Source organism: Octopus sinensis, linkage group LG29 (genome assembly GCF_006345805.1).
Source record: "Octopus sinensis linkage group LG29, ASM634580v1, whole genome shotgun sequence".
Taxonomy (NCBI): Eukaryota; Metazoa; Mollusca; class Cephalopoda; order Octopoda; family Octopodidae; genus Octopus; species Octopus sinensis.
Window position 1 is genome coordinate 11,577,196 of NC_043025.1, and position 17,746 is coordinate 11,594,941.

General features: G+C 41.3%; 1 protein-coding gene across 1 annotated transcript in view; it reads right to left on the reverse strand.

Moving 5' to 3' along the window:
* Window positions 1–2,540: 2,540 nt before the first annotated feature.
* The window catches only part of LOC115226202 (synaptic vesicle 2-related protein-like), a 59,303-nt gene continuing 44,097 nt past the window's right edge, over window positions 2,541–17,746 (reverse strand). Inside the window, exons 11-16 of the mRNA XM_029797217.2 lie at window positions 17,176–17,286; window positions 14,874–14,985; window positions 12,790–12,871; window positions 11,671–11,760; window positions 4,789–4,902; window positions 2,541–2,682 (exon numbers count right to left, since the gene is read on the reverse strand). Of these exons, the coding sequence (XP_029653077.1) occupies window positions 2,641–2,682; window positions 4,789–4,902; window positions 11,671–11,760; window positions 12,790–12,871; window positions 14,874–14,985; window positions 17,176–17,286 (551 nt within the window). The 3' untranslated portion in view covers window positions 2,541–2,640. The remainder of the gene's footprint in view (window positions 2,683–4,788; window positions 4,903–11,670; window positions 11,761–12,789; window positions 12,872–14,873; window positions 14,986–17,175; window positions 17,287–17,746) is intronic.

The following is a 17,746-nucleotide window of genomic DNA, read 5'->3' on the forward strand; positions in this document are numbered from 1 at the left end:
TTTTAGGGGGCTCTACCTCTGAAAAACCTAAACCTTGTGTATAATACGCAGGAGATTTTTAGGGCGCTGTAGCTCTGAAAAACCTAAACCTTGTGTATAATACGCAGGGGATTTTTAGGGGGCTGTAGCTCTGAAAACCTAAGCCTTGTGTATAATACGCAGGGGATTTTTAGGGGGCTGTACCTCTGAAAAACCTAAACCTTGTGTATAATACGCAGGGGATTTTTAGGGGGCTGTAGCTCTGAAAACCTAAGCCTTGTGTATAATATGCACCCCTTCTCTTAAATTGAGTCAAGGAGGTCTATATACCGTCCTTGGTTTGTAAAAATGTATACAGTAACGTCCTTTATTATTATTGTATATATAACAATGTAAACGTGTATACGCAGGGGATTTTTAGGAGGCTGTACCTCTGAAAAACCTAAACCTTGTGTATAATACGCAGGGGATTTTTAGGGGGCTGTAGCTCTGAAAAACCTAAGCCTTGTGTATAATACGCACCCCTTCTCTAAATTGAGTCAAGGAGGTCTATATACCGTCCTTGGTTTGTAAAAATGTATACGGTAACGTCCTTTATTATTATTGTATATATAACAATGTAAACGTGTATACGCAGGGGATTTTTAGGAGGCTGTACCTCTGAAAAACCTAAACCTTGTGTATAATACGCAGGGGATTTTTAGGGGGCTGTAGCTCTGAAAAACCTCGTGTATAATACGCACCCCTTCTCTAGGAGTTCTATATAACGTCCTTGGTTTGTAAAAATGTATACAGTAACATACTTAATTATTATTGTATATATAACATAATGCAAACGTGTATATGCAGGGGACTTTTTACACAGCCACTCCTGCGCCTACACAACCACTACTGCACCTAGAAAGCCACTCTTGCGCGTTGACAATTCATAATAGTTGTAAATGAGTGTCACCGTCATACAAGCAGTGTTGTTTGTTTCCAGTCTTTCATGAAAAACATGTCTAGCTACGAGGGGGGGGGGAAATTGCCTTGTTTGCGAACAAGCAATGGTTGGTGACAGGAGGAGCATCCAGCCATGGTAAAAAAAAAGGTCTGCCTCAACGAATTCCATCTGACTCATGCAAACATGGAAAAGTCGACATTGAAAAATGATGACGATGATAGTGATGGTGATGATGACGATGATACAGATCATAAAAGTCAAATTGTTATAAAGAAACAAAAATAAAGTTCAATTTTTTTTTTCCTTTTTTTTCTTAGAAACTAGCCCTAAATCAAAAATTTTCAGAAAGCTATAATCTAAAAAATATGTACAAATCCATAAAAAGCAAATTTGCCCAACTTGCAAGTTTAGGAACCCTCAATTTAGATCAACACATACAACCAACCCTCACATTTGCCTGCGCTTTGCTGATATCTATTTTCACAGACCCCTGGAGGGACGAATAGTAGAGTTGAACCAAACATGATTTAAACTCCAAATGTAGACGCATGTAACTAATGGTAGATATTTAGGCTGGCACTACCATCTGCACCACAGCAGTGCCACTTTGTTGAGCATTATATAAATACACACTGGAGCATTATGGGATAAAACAGGTATTGTGTTTTAAAGCAATAGTCAGGATTCTATTGTCTTTATATATTGAGCAGCAACAGAAAAGGAAAAAAAATGTTAAAATGCATTCTTTTGATATTTATATACATGTGTCTATAATGATGTATGTATATATGAATGTGTAGATGTTTGTGTATGTGTATATATGCATAGATATGCTTATGTATGCATATATCTACATCTATACACACACACACACACACACATATATGTACATACATGCATCTATATATAAAGACATGCATATATACATAACACGCATATATACATGTGTGTATATATATATATATATATATATATATTTATATATATATATATATATACACACATATATATATATATATTTATATATATATATACACATATATATATATTTATATATATATATACACATATATATATGTATATATACACACACACACACACACACACACAAACAAACAAATACATGCATACATATATACATACACATATATATATATTTATACAGGGAGAGGGGGGGAGAAGAGATATGTATTTGTGTATGTATACATTTCCACAGGTATGTGTGTGTCTGTATCAACATATAAATATATATACCTACACTCACACGTACATATATACACACACATTCACACATATATACAAAATAGAGTCGTTTTTCCAAAGAGGATATATATACATACATATATATATACATGTATATATATATATATACACACAGATATATACAAACATACATACATATATACATGTATATATATATATACACACAGATATATACAAACATACATACATACATACATGTATATATATATATATACACACAGATATATACAAACATACATACATACATACATGTATATATATATATATACACACAGATATATACAAACATACATACATACATACATGTATATATATATATATACACACAGATATATACAAACATACATACATACATACATGTATATATATATATATATATACACACAGATATATACAAACATACATACATACATACATGTATACATATATATATTTACTTATGTACAGCAGTGTTTCTATTCAGGGGATTTAGCTTTTTCTTGTGAGGCGCTGATATCCTGAAAAAGAATTTGAAAGTAAATTTTTAAAAGTTTCACCTTTCAAATTTTTAACAACAACAACAACAACACCAAAACTAACAGCAAAAGCAGTAACAATAATAATAATAATAATAATAATAATAAACATTGTGTACAGTGCTCAGGTGCACTAAAACTCATCTAAAGTGTATATATAATCAGGTGTAGTTTCGACGGATTTCGGAAAGCATGAGGGCCTTAAAGGATGCAGTGCATAGAGCAACAACACTGACGCAGGCAGTTTGTTCCATGCTTCAGCAACTCTGAGCGTGAAGAAATGTTTCCGAAAGTCATGGGAGCTGTGTTGTTTTCTGACTTTGTAGGCACGTCCACGTGTGTTAGACACATGGAGATCAAAAAGGTGTTCAGTGTTGTTGTTGGTGAGGTGGTTGATAACTTTGTGGGTTTTTACCAAGGTTTCAAATTTTGGCACAGGGCCAACATGTTTTGAGGGGAGGGGGTCAAGTAGATTACATCTGCCCCAGTGCTCGACTGGTACTCAGTGGACAAAATGCCACTAAGCATTTCGCCCGACCTGCTAACATTTCTACCAGCTCACCTCTTAGTATAAAAGATGGGCCACAATAATAATAATAAAGAACTATTACTACCCATGTATTTTAATTTAACTTTAAAAAAAATAAAAAATAAAAATTAACGAACTAGTGAGTTTAGTTTAATGGCCTACCAATGTATACTATGAGTTTCTTTGCCCTAGGAGTCGGGAAGAAAATATAATGACCTGCTCATTGAAATTGAGAAAATGTGGCATCTCAAGGCGGTTACAATACCAGTGATCGTAGGAGCACTAGGAATGATCAAGAAGGGAACCGAAAATTATACGAGAAAGATCCCTGGCTTACCATCCCTGCAAGAAGTGCAAAAGATTGTCTTAACTGGTACGTCACACGTATTGAGAAGAGCATTGTCGATGTGAGAACTATCACTACCCGTGTATTTTAATTTAACTTTATTTCTATCAAAAAAAAAAAATGAATGAACTAGTGAGTTTAGTTTAATGTCCTACCAATGTATACTATGAGTTTCTTTGCCCTAGGAGTCGGGAAGACACTCGGCAAGAAATGGAAGCAAATTTGAAAGAAGAAGAAAAAAAAAAAAGATAATAATAATAAATGCCCTGATGCAGTACCAGACAGCGGCTCTCATGGCTTCTGATCCTAACTGATTGGAAGTGTTATCATGTACATTGTTTTGTCTTGGTATAAAAGATGGCCCACAGCAAATATTCTGCTCAATACCACAGATTTGCTTGTCAGTTGTTTGACCTTAACCAGATGAGCATGTCCCTTAGTGGCTGACAATATGTGCATCTCTGATCACAAGCAGAAGTAGTGGGGGAGCATCATAGCCATGTGTTGAGAGGGGTTCTTTGGGGTTTGAATAATTCACCTCTGGAAACATGGGTGTTTCGTTCAACATCCTTAAACAACCCTTATTCAGGGACCTTTTGAGCGGGATGGGTTACTCGATCTGAAGAAAATTCTAACTGAGCCCCACCTGCAAGGTCATGTGCTGTTTATTTTGATATGAGATCACCATGTCACACACATATGGTTGTGATGCATGTGCCTGGTGTACCCTTATTAGACGTGTAGTCATGATGGGTATACTGGGATTCATATATTTGTACCCCAGTGTCACTTTGATGGCATGCACTGCTCTCTCACTCAATAATAATGATAATAATAATAATAATAATAATAATAATAATAATAATAGTATTAATGATGATGATGATAATAATAATAATAATAATAATAATAATAATAATGATAATAATAATAATAACAATAATGGTTTCAAATTCTGGCACAAGGCTAGCAATTTTGAGGTATGAGGGAGGTGGTTACGTTGAACCCCCAGCACACAACTGGTACTTGTTTTATCAACCCCGAAAGGATGAAAAGCAAAGCTGACCTCGGGAGAATTTGAACTCAGGATGTGAAGACAGATAAAATGTTTTTAAGCATTTTGCCCAGCATGCTAACGATTCTGCCAGCTCCCGGCCTTTACAACAGCAGTGACAACAACAACAACAACAACAACAACAACAATAGTGCTCACCTTTAGTGATTTTCCTTTGGTCTCAATCGGCAGAGCAAAAGCTGCTACACTCCCGAACAGCGCGACTACGCCGTAGAGCGATATGGCGAGGTGAGTGGACTTACTAAGGAGGACCTAAAATAGGAGAGAGAGAGAGAGAGTTGAGTGTGGTGGTAGTGGTGGTGATGATGATGGTGGTGGTGGTGATGGTGGTGGTGGTGGTGACGGTGGTGGTGGTGGTGGTGGTAATGGTAGTGATGGTGGTAGTGGTGGTTGTGCTGGTGGTGGTGGTGGTGATGGTGTGTTATAGAGCTGTGAGGTGATAATGGTGGTGGTGGTGATGATGGTGGTAGTGGTGGTGGTGGTGGTGGTGGTGGTGGTGGTGATGGTGGTAGTGGTGGTGGTGGTGGTGATGGTGTGGTGGTGATGGTGGTAGTGGTGGTGATGGTGTGTCATAGAGCTGTGAGGTGATAATGGTGTTGGTGGTGGTGGCATGAGGTCATAGTGGTATAGGACGGGATAATGGTGTGGTGATGGTGGTGGTGATGATGATGGTGTGTTATAGAGCTGTGAGGTGATGGGTATGGCCTGGTCAGCCTGTAATGACATGCATAAGATCTGGTCATCAAATCTAAGTAGAGACTTCAAACTTGAAATCTTCAAAGCCACAGTCGAACCAATTCTACTCTATGGCTCAGAAACCTGGACATTATCAAAGAAGCTTGAGAGGCGGTTGGATGGAACCTACACTCGCCTCCTTATGAGAGCTCAAAATCTCTCGTGGAAGAGTCATCCAACCAAAGTACAAATATATGGAAAACTACCACCAGTATCATCTCAGAGCCAGAGGTTGCAGGGTTGTTGAGATTTCAAACTTAAAATCTTCAAAGCCACAGTCGAACCAATTCTACTATATGGCTCAGAAACCTGGACATTATCAAAGAAGCTTGAGAGGCGGTTGGATGGAACCTACACTCGCCTCCTTATGAGAGCTCAAAACTCTCGTGGAAGCGTCATCCAACCAAAGTACAAATATATGGAAAACTACCACCAGTATCATCTCAGAGCCATAGGTTGCAGGGTTGTTGAGATTTCAAACTTAAAATCTTCAAAGCCACAGTCGAACCAATTCTACTATATGGCTCAGAAACCTGGACATTATCAAAGAAGCTTGAGAGGCAGTTGGATGGAACCTACACTCGCCTCCTTATGAGAGCTCAAAATCTCTCGTGGAAGAGTCATCCAACCAAAGTACAAATATATGGAAAACTACCACCAGTATCATCTCAGAGCCAGAGGTTGCAGGGTTGTTGAGATTTCAAACTTAAAATCTTCAAAGCCACAGTCGAACCAATTCTACTATATGGCTCAGAAACCTGGACATTATCAAAGAAGCTTGAGAGGCAGTTGGATGGAACCTACACTCGCCTCCTTATGAGAGCTCAAAATCTCTCGTGGAAGAGTCATCCAACCAAAGTACAAATATATGGAAAACTACCACCAGTATCATCTCAGAGCCATAGGTTGCAGTGTTGTTGAGATTTCAAACTTAAAATCTTCAAAGCCACAGTCGAACCAATTCTACTATATGGCTCAGAAACCTGGACATTATCAAAGAAGCTTGAGAGGCAGTTGGATGGAACCTACACTCGCCTCCTTATGAGAGCTCAAAATCTCTCGTGGAAGAGTCATCCAACCAAAGTACAAATATATGGGAAACTACCACCTGTATCATCTCAGAGCCATAGGTTGCAGTGTTGTTGAGATTTCAAACTTAAAATCTTCAAAGCCACAGTCGAACCAATTCTACTATATGGCTCAGAACCTGGACATTATCAAAGAAGCTTGAGAGGCGGTGGATGGAACCTACACTCGCTTCCTTATGAGAGCTCAAAATCTCTCGTGGAAGAGTCATCCAACCAAAGTACAAATATATGGAAAACTACCACCTGTATCTTCTCAGAGCAATAAGTTGCAGTGTTGTTGAGATTTCAAACTTAAAATCTTCAAAGCCACAGTCGAACCAATTCTACTATATGGCTCAGAAACCTGGACATTATCAAAGAAGCTTGAGAGGCAGTTGGATGGAACCTACACTCGCCTCCTTATGAGAGCTCAAAATCTCTCGTGGAAGAGTCATCCAACCAAAGTACAAATATATGGAAAACTACCACCTGTATCTTCTCAGAGCAATAGGTTGCAGTGTTGTTGAGATTTCAAACTTAAAATCTTCAAAGCCACAGTCGAACCAATTCTACTATATGGCTCAGAAACCTGGACATTATCAAAGAAGCTTGAGAGGCGGTTGGATGGAACCTACACTCGCCTCCTTATGAGAGCTCAAAATCTCTCGTGGAAGAGTCATCCAACCAAAGTACAAATATATGGGAAACTACCACCTGTATCATCTCAGAGCCATAGGTTGCAGGGTTGTTGAGATTTCAAACTTAAAATCTTCAAAGCCACAGTCGAACCAATTCTACTATATGGCTCAGAAACCTGGACGTTATCAAAGAAGCTTGAGAGGCAGTTGGATGGAACCTACACTCGCCTCCTTATGAGAGCTCAAAATCTCTCGTGGAAGAGTCATCCAACCAAAGTACAAATATATGGAAAACTACCACCAGTATCATCTCAGAGCCAGAGGTTGCAGGGTTGTTGAGATTTCAAACTTAAAATCTTCAAAGCCACAGTCGAACCAATTCTACTATATGGCTCAGAAACCTGGACATTATCAAAGAAGCTTGAGAGGCGTTGGATGGAACCTACACTCGCCTCCTTATGAGAGCTCAAAATCTCTCGTGGAAGAGTCATCCAACCAAAGTACAAATATATGAAAACTACCACCAGTATCATCTCAGAGCCATAGGTTGCAGTGTTGTTGAGATTTCAAACTTAAAATCTTCAAAGCCACAGTCGAACCAATTCTACTATATGGCTCAGAAACCTGGACATTATCAAAGAAGCTTGAGAGGCGTTGGATGGAACCTACACTCGCCTCCTTATGAGAGCTCAAAATCTCTCGTGGAAGAGTCATCCAACCAAAGTACAAATATATGGGAAACTACCACCTGTATCATCTCAGAGCCATAGGTTGCAGTGTTGTTGAGATTTCAAACTTAAAATCTTCAAAGCCACAGTCGAACCAATTCTACTATATGGCTCAGAAACCTGGACATTATCAAAGAAGCTTGAGAGGCAGTTGGATGGAACCTACACTCGCTTCCTTATGAGAGCTCAAAATCTCTCGTGGAAGAGTCATCCAACCAAAGTACAAATATATGGAAAACTACCACCTGTATCTTCTCAGAGCAATAAGTTGCAGTGTTGTTGAGATTTCAAACTTAAAATCTTCAAAGCCACAGTCGAACCAATTCTACTATATGGCTCAGAAACCTGGACATTATCAAAGAAGCTTGAGAGGCAGTTGGATGGAACCTACACTCGCCTCCTGATGAGAGCTCAAAATCTCTCGTGGAAGAGTCATCCAACAAAGTACAAATATATGGAAAACTACCACCTGTATCTTCTCAGAGCAATAGGTTGCAGTGTTGTTGAGATTTCAAACTTAAAATCTTCAAAGCCACAGTCGAACCAATTCTACTATATGGCTCAGAAACCTGGACATTATCAAAGAAGCTTGAGAGGCGGTTGGATGGAACCTACACTCGCCTCCTTATGAGAGCTCAAAATCTCTCGTGGAAGAGTCATCCAACCAAAGTACAAATATATGGGAAACTACCACCTGTATCATCTCAGAGCCATAGGTTGCAGTGTTGTTGAGATTTCAAACTTAAAATCTTCAAAGCCACAGTCGAACCAATTCTACTATATGGCTCAGAAACCTGGACATTATCAAAGAAGCTTGAGAGGCAGTTGGATGGAACCTACACTCGCCTCCTTATGAGAGCTCAAAATCTCTCGTGGAAGAGTCATCCAACCAAAGTACAAATATATGGAAAACTACCACCTGTATCATCTCAGAGCCATAGGTTGCAGTGTTGTTGAGATTTCAAACTTAAAATCTTCAAAGCCACAGTCGAACCAATTCTACTATATGGCTCAGAAACCTGGACATTATCAAAGAAGCTTGAGAGGCGGTTGGATGGAACCTACACTCGCCTCCTTATGAGAGCTCAAAATCTCTCGTGGAAGAGTCATCCAACCAAAGTACAAATATATGGAAAACTACCACCTGTATCATCTCAGAGCCATAGGTTGCAGGGTTGTTGAGATTTCAAACTTAAAATCTTCAAAGCCACAGTCGAACCAATTCTACTATATGGCTCAGAAACCTGGACATTATCAAAGAAGCTTGAGAGGCGGTTGGATGGAACCTACACTCGCCTCCTTATGAGAGCTCAAAATCTCTCGTGGAAGAGTCATCCAACCAAAGTACAAATATATGGAAAACTACCACCAGTATCATCTCAGAGCCATAGGTTGCAGGGTTGTTGAGATTTCAAACTTAAAATCTTCAAAGCCACAGTCGAACCAATTCTACTCTATGGCTCAGAAACCTGGACATTATCAAAGAAGCTTGAGAGGCGGTTGGATGGAACCTACACTCGCCTCCTTATGAGAGCTCAAAATCTCTCGTGGAAGAGTCATCCAACCAAAGTACAAATATATGGAAAACTACCACCTGTATCATCTCAGAGCCATAGGTTGCAGGGTTGTTGAGATTTCAAACTTAAAATCTTCAAAGCCACAGTCGAACCAATTCTACTATATGGCTCAGAAACCTGGACATTATCAAAGAAGCTTGAGAGGCAGTTGGATGGAACCTACACTCGCCTCCTTATGAGAGCTCAAAATCTCTCGTGGAAGAGTCATCCAACCAAAGTACAAATATATGGAAAACTACCACCTGTATCATCTCAGAGCCATAGGTTGCAGTGTTGTTGAGATTTCAAACTTAAAATCTTCAAAGCCACAGTCGAACCAATTCTACTATATGGCTCAGAAACCTGGACGTTATCAAAGAAGCTTGAGAGGCGGTTGGATGGAACCTACACTCACCTCCTTATGAGAGCTCAAAATCTCTCGTGGAAGCGCCATCCAACCAAAATGCAAATATATGGGAAACTACCACCAGTATCATCTCAGAGCCATAGGTTGCAGGGTTGTTGAGATTTCAAACTTAAAATCTTCAAAGCCACAGTCGAACCAATTCTACTATATGGCTCAGAAACCTGGACGTTATCAAAGAAGCTTGAGAGGCGGTTGGATGGAACTTACACTCACCTCCTTATGAGAGCTCAAAATCTCCCGTGGAAGCGTCATCCAACCAAAGTACAAATATATGGGAAACTACCACCAGTATCATCTCAGAGCCATAGGTTGCAGGGTTGTTGAGATTTCAAACTTAAAATCTTCAAAGCCACAGTCGAACCAATTCTACTATATGGCTCAGAAACCTGGACGTTATCAAAGAAGCTTGAGAGGCGGTTGGATGGAACTTACACTCGCCTCCTTATGAGAGCTCAAAATCTCCCGTGGAAGCGTCATTCAACCAAAGTACAAATATATGGGAAACTACCACCAGTATCATCTCAGAGCCATAGGTTGCAGTGTTGTTGAGATTTCAAACTTAAAATCTTCAAAGCCACAGTCGAACCAATTCTACTATATGGCTCAGAAACCTGGACGTTATCAAAGAAGCTTGAGAGGCGGTTGGATGGAACCTACACTCGCCTCCTTATGAGAGCTCAAAATCTCTCGTGGAAGCGTCATCCAACCAAAGTACAAATATATGGGAAACTACCACCTGTATCATCTCAGAGCCATAGGTTGCAGTGTTGTTGAGATTTCAAACTTAAAATCTTCAAAGCCACAGTCGAACCAATTCTACTATATGGCTCAGAAACCTGGACGTTATCAAAGAAGCTTGAGAGGCGGTTGGATGGAACTTACACTCGCCTCCTTATGAGAGCTCAAAATCTCTCGTGGAAGCGTCATGACTTGGTACTCTTAGCGCTCCACTAGCTACGGATCCAGTCACCGAATTTGATTTCAACTTCAATTCTTTTACTTCTTTCGGTCATTTGACTGCAGCCATGCTGGAGCACCGCCTCTAGTCAAACAAATTGTCTCCAGGACTTATTCTTTGCAATACAGTTCTATATTAACTACTAAGCCATATGTCCACGGGCATACGGCATAGTGGTTAAGAGCGCGGGGTACTAACTCCAAGATTCCGGTGGTGGTGGTGATGATGGTGTGTTATAGAGCTGTGAGGTGATAATGGTGGTTGTGGTGGTGGTGGTGGTGATGGTGATGATGGTGTGTTATAGAGCTGTGAGGTGATAATGGTGGTGGTGGTGGGGTGGTGGTGGTGATGATGGTGTGTTATAGAGCTGTGAGGTGATAATGGTGGTTGTGGTGGTGGTGGTGGTGTCGGTGGTGGTGGTGATGGTGGTGGTGGTGATGATGTTGTGTTATAGAGCTGTGAGGTGATAATGGTGGTTGTGGTGGTGGTGGTGGTGTCGGTGGTGGTGGTGGTGGTGATGGTGGTGATGATGATGGTGTGTTATAGAGCTGTGAGGTGATAATGGTGGTTGTGGTGGTGGTGGTGGTGTCGGTGGTGGTGGTGATGGTGGTGGTGGTGATGTTGTGTTATAGAGCTGTGAGGTGATAATGGTGGTTGTGGTGGTGGTGGTGGTGTCGGTGGTGGTGGTGGTGGTGGTGGTGGTGATGATGTGTTATAGAGCTGTGAGGTGATAATGGTGGTTGTGGTGGTGTGGTGGTGTCGGTGGTGGTGGTGGTGATGGTGGTGATGATGGTGTGTTATAGAGCTGTGAGGTGACAATCCACTCACAAGGCAAAGTGGAACAGTAAGGCTCAGACAGTAATCAATAAATCTGCTGATGTGTTGCCACTGTGAAAAAAGGAACAACTCACCTGAGCTATAAAAGGTGTGATAATGGCCCCGATACGAGCCATAGCACTACATGCTCCCAGACCAATGGCTCGCATGGACGTTGGATAAATCTGAAATACGGATGATGAGAATTAATACATATTCATTTATTATATGTTAGTACTTGAATTTATCTTACATATATATATATATGTGGAGGCGCAATGGCCCAGTGGTTAGGGCAACGGACTCATGGTCGTAGGATCGCAGTTTCGATTCCCAGACCAGGCGTTGTGTGTGTTTATTGAGCGAAAACACCTAAAAGCTCCACGAGGCTCCGGCAGGGGCTCACCACTCTTTTTCTCACTCTTTCTTCTGTTAGCCTGCTCGCTTAGCCAGCGGGGTGGCATCATTTGAAGGCTAAAACACTGCGAAGCGCATTGTGACCAGCGATGTGTAGCAACATCTGCTGGCCTGGTCGGTCATGTGATCATGTGATATATATATATATATATAAATTACATGGCTCGCAAGACGGCCTGCTGTGCTAACCTTGGATCATAGGGTGACCTGCTGTGCTTGAGGAGACCTATTGAGTCAAGTACATCAACATCAAAATAAAAATCAAATGGAAATTGTAGTTGTGATACCCATGCTGGTGGCAAGTAAAAAGCACCATCCGAATGTGGATGATGCCAGTGTCGCCCTGACTGGCCTCCATCCTGGTGGCACGTAAAAAGCACCAACCAATTGTGGCCTTTGCCAGCCTCCTCTGGCCCCTGTGCCAGTGGCACGTAAAAAGCACCCATTACACTCACAGAGTGATTGGTGTTAGGAAGGGCATCCAGCTGTACAAGCACTGCCAGATAGGTTGGAGCCTGGTGCATAGAAAACTGATGCCGGCAGTTTGTTCCATGCTTCAGCAACTCTCAGCGTGAAAAAATGTTTCCTAAAGTCATGGAAGGAGCTGTGCTGTTTTCTGACTTTGTAAACATGTCCACGGGTGTTAGACGGGTGGAGTTTGAAAAGGTGCTCAGAGTTATTGTTTGTACGATGGTTAATAATTTTATGGGTGTCTGCCAAGTCATCACATTGGATGATTAAATTTAAAGAAATGAAAAACAAAAGCTTTCTTTATGAGCCTCTGTCGGTTCACTTACCTCTGGTGTGTAGACGTAAGCCCCCATGAAGGCTGAGGAGATGAAAGCTCTGGCCACAAACAAGAAAAATATTAACACCTCCCTGGAGCAGAGAAAATAAATAGAAACAATAATTAAAAACAAAACAAATGTAGCCAACCACATGGTTCCGAGTTCAGTCCCACTGCGTGGCACCTTGGGCAAGTGTCTTCTGCTATAGCCTCGAGCCGACCAAGGCCTTGTGAGTGGATATGGTAGACGGAAACTGAAAGAAGCCCGTCGTATATATATATGTATATACATAAGTGCAAGAGTGGCTGTGTGGTAAGTAGCTTGCTTATCAACCACATAGTTCTGGGTTCAGTCCCACTGCGTCGCACCTTGGGCAAGTGTCTTCTGCTATAGCCTCGAGCTGACCAAAGCCTTGCGAGTGGATATGGTAGACGGAAACTGAAAGAAGCCCGTCGTATGTATACATATATGTGTGTGTGTTTGTGTGTGTGTGTGTGTGTGAGTGTGTGTGAGTGTATGTGTGTTAGTTGTGCGTTTGTGTGTGTGTGTGTGAGTGTGTGTGTGTGTGTGTCTGTGTTTGTCCCCCCAACATCGCTTGACAACCGCTGCTGGTGTGTTTACGTCCCCGTAACTTAGCGGTTCGGCAAACGAGGCCGACAGAATAAGTACTGGGCTTACAAAGAATAAGTCCTGGGGTCAAATTGCTCGACTAAAGGCGATGCTCCAGCATGGCTGCAGTCAAATGACTGAAACAAGTAAAAGAGAGTAGCACCTAATTATAATTACTTATTTAATTATAATTATTAATGATTATAATTATTCATTATGACAAAAACATGGTTGTGGTGGCTGTGGAATTGTTGGAGGTTGGTGGTGATGGAGGTGATTGTCATGGTTGTAAAGGCAGTAGCTGTGATAGTAGTGGCTGTGGTGGTGGTGGTGGTCGTGGTTGTAGTGGCAACTGACATACTGATATATATATATGTGCATATATTCTTTTATTCTTTTGATAAACTTATTCTTTGTAAGCCTAGTACTTATTCTATCGGTCTCTTTTTGCCGAACCACTAAGTTACAGGGACGTAAACACACCAACATCGGTTGTCAAGTGATGTTGGGGGGACAAACACAGACACACAAACGTAAGCCTAGTAATTATTCTATCGGTGTCTTTTGCTGAACCGCTAAGTTACGGGGACGCAAACACACCAACATCGGTTGTCAAGCGATGTTGGGGGGGACAAACACAGACACACAAACGTAAGCCTAGTAATTATTCTATCGGTGTCTTTTGCCGAACCGCTAAGTTACGGGGACGCAAACACACCAACATCGGTTGTCAAGCGATTATGGGGGGGACAAACACAGACACACAAACGTAAGCCTAGTAATTATTCTATCGGTGTCTGTTGCCGAACCGCTAAGTTACGGGGATGTAAACACACCAACATCGGTTGTCAAGCGATGTTGGGGGGGACAAACACAGACACACAAACGTAAGCCTAGTAATTATTCTATCGGTGTCTGTTGCCGAACCGCTAAGTTACGGGGATGTAAACACACCAACATCGGTTGTCAAGCGATGTTGGGGGGGACAAACACAGACACACAAACGTAAGCCTTGTACTTATTCTATCGGTGTCTTTTGCCAAACCGCTAAGTTACGGGGACGTAAACACACCAACATCGGTTGTCAAGCGATGTTGGGGAGGACAAACACAGACACACAAACGTAAGCCTTGTACTTATTCTATCGGTGTCTTTTGCCAAACCGCTAAGTTACGGGGACGTAAACACACCAACATCGGTTGTCAAGTGATGTTGGGGAGGACAAACACAGACACACAAATGTAAGCCCAGTACTTATTCTATCGGTGTCTTTTGCCAAACCGCTATGTTACAGGGACGTAAACATACCAACATCAATTGTCAAGCGATGTTGGGGAGGCCAAACACAGACTGGGGACGTAAACACACCAGCATTGGTTGTCAAGGGTTTGATTTGCTTGACTAAAGGCGGTGCTCCAGCATAGCCGCAGTAAAATGACCGAAACAAGTAAAAGAGTAAAAGAATGTATAAAATAACAACTGACCTTGTGGTACAGATATTGACGAAGAACATGAAAATACTAAAGATGATAAATTCCCCGCCAATTGTGAATCTTCTGCCGATTTTGTCAATGACAAGGATTGTGAGGAACAAACCTGGGAAAATATAGAAACAATATGCTATATATGTGTACATGTGTGTGTGTTATAATAAATAATAATAATAATAATTGTGTACAGTGCTCAGGTGCACTACAACTCATCTAAAGTGTATATATAATCAGGTGTAGTTTCGGCGGATTTCGGAAAGCATGAGGGCCTTAAAGGATGCAGTGTCATGGCAGTCAACAACTGACACAGGCAGTTTGTTCCACGCTTCAGCAACTCTGAGCATGAAAAAATGTGTCCGAAAGTCATGGGAGCTGTTTTGTTTTCTGACTTTGTAGGCATGTCCACGTGTGTTAGACACATGAAGATCAAAAAGGTGTTCAGTGTTGTTGTTGGTGAGGTGGTTGATAACTTTGTGGGTGTTTACCAAGTCCGTCGCCAGACGCCGGAGCTTCAGTGAATCCATGCCCAGGGAAACAAGGCGCTCAGAATATGGTAGGTGTCTGATGGAGGGTATGCGTTTGGTTGCACGTCTCTGGACAGATTCCAGGAGGTCAATGTTCTGAGCAAGATATTATGTATGTGTGTGTGTGTGTATATATATATATATATATATATATATATTATATATATATGTAAGAACCAATGGAATTTTGTAACCTATTCGAAAAAAGTGGAGAAGAAAATAGTTAAGTTAAGTTAATTTTTTAGCTCAAAAAGCAAAAAGCAAGGCCATATAGGGGGACATGGAGTTATGTACAGGGTGGTGTTCATGCAAAGAGTTCAGGCCATTTGTGGTCAAGGGAGACTTTGAACCGAGCGGTCATCGGCATCTTCACTATCTCGTCTGGCAGCTTATTCCACGGACCGCAACCCGGACGGAGAAAGCCCCTCTCCTTCGATTGAGATGAAATCGTCACAAATAGAGCTTTTCGGAATGACCCCACAGCCGACGTTCTGGAGCAGGAGTGAAGAACAGCTCTTTCGAGAGGTTACACTTTCCGCTTATGATGTTGTGAGCAAGAATGGGATCACCACGGGGTCGGCGTTTTTCTAGAGAATAATGGTCGAGCGTCTTCAGCCTGTCTTCATAAGACAAATGCTTGAGACCAAGAACCATGCGGGTAGCCAGCTTCTGGACTCTTTCAAGATGCTGTATGTCTTTGAGGAGATAAGGAGAAGAGGCTTGAATCCCATACTCCAATATGGGTCTCACCAGCGTGACAATAGTTAAATTCAAGCACATCATAAGGGTAAAGCTACCAACTGACGTGTACCCAGAGAGTGTAAAGGCCATTGTGGTCGATAGAGAAACATACAGGAAGCTTAAGGACATGTGTGGAAATAGGATTGACCCAGCTGGAGCATTGGTAAAGTTTAATGAGCTGCCACCGGTAATCAATCTGGTGGAGTTAGAGCCCTTATGAGCCAGGCACGGCTTGAGAAGGAACAAATAAAAACAATATTTATAAAATAGTAAGCAGAATTTAGGTGTGGTATTTGAAGCTTTATAGGACATACACGTGTTTCATCAAAATGCTGAAATAATTACACAACTGTAGTAGGAACGTTATGCAGTCATGCACTTTACCTCACCGGTGTTTCACAAGAAATAAAACAATCAATGAAAAAAAAGACGAAAAAAGAAAGGAAAAGCTTGAAGAAATAGAAAAAAACCATAATTAAAGGAAAAAAAAATGATCAACAGATAGAGTGTGTACAAATGTTCAAATGGTACTGTATGAGGAGTGGGGCCATTCATCTTCATTATTATATTTCATATTCATTTGTTATATGTTTTTTGTCCCCACTGTGGTGTTGTGTCCCCTCTGTGTTAAGTGGCCTGAGTGCCAAAGTAAAGAATCAGTGTGTGTGTGTGTGTGTGTGTATATATATATATATATATATATATATATATATATATATATATATATGTATGTATATATATATATGTATATATATATATATTATATTTATAAAATGTGGAGGCACATGGCCTAGTGGCTAGAGCAGCGGACTCGCAGTTGGGGGATCGCGGGTTTGAATCTCAGACCGGGCGATGTGTGTGTTTATGAGCGAAACACCCAAGCTCCATACGGCTCCAGCAGAAGGTAATGGTGAACATCTGCTGACTCTTTTGCAGCTCACCTGCGACGGACCGGCGTCCCATCTAGGTGGGGAACCTATACACCAAGGAAGCCAGGAAACTGGCTCTTATGAGCCAGGCATGATACTTACCAGGAAATTCAGCAACAGTTGTCCAGAGAAGGTCAATATAGTCACCCTTGGACAACATCTTACACTCCAGTGGACAGTGAGGCTCAGCCCTGAAAACAGTCTTGTTACCAACTGAAAGAGAGAGAGAGAGAGTTAAATATAGTGACCACCACCACTGATGAAATGTTGTTTGGACTCTAGATGCTGAGAGAGAATTTAGAGATAGATAAACAGATAGAGAAAGAGAGAGGGTGTTAAATATAGTGACACATGAAAGGCAGCAATACTGGCGACACCTAAAAGGGCACCCGTAAAAGGACCCACAAGACACACGTAGTACACTCTATGGAGTGTTTGGCGTTAGGAAGGGTATGTTGCCATAGAAACCATGCCAAAACTGACCGGAGCTTGATGCAGTCTTCTGACAAACCATAGAACCTTGTGAAAGGTAGGAGAGTCCAGTTTGCTGGACATTGTTGTAGAGCTGAAAAAGAGGTAATTTCTACTCTTCTCCTCTGGAAGCCATCTACTCGCAATACCAGAGGGCGCACACTCTCCTACTCTGATGTAATCTCCAGAGATACAGGCATCC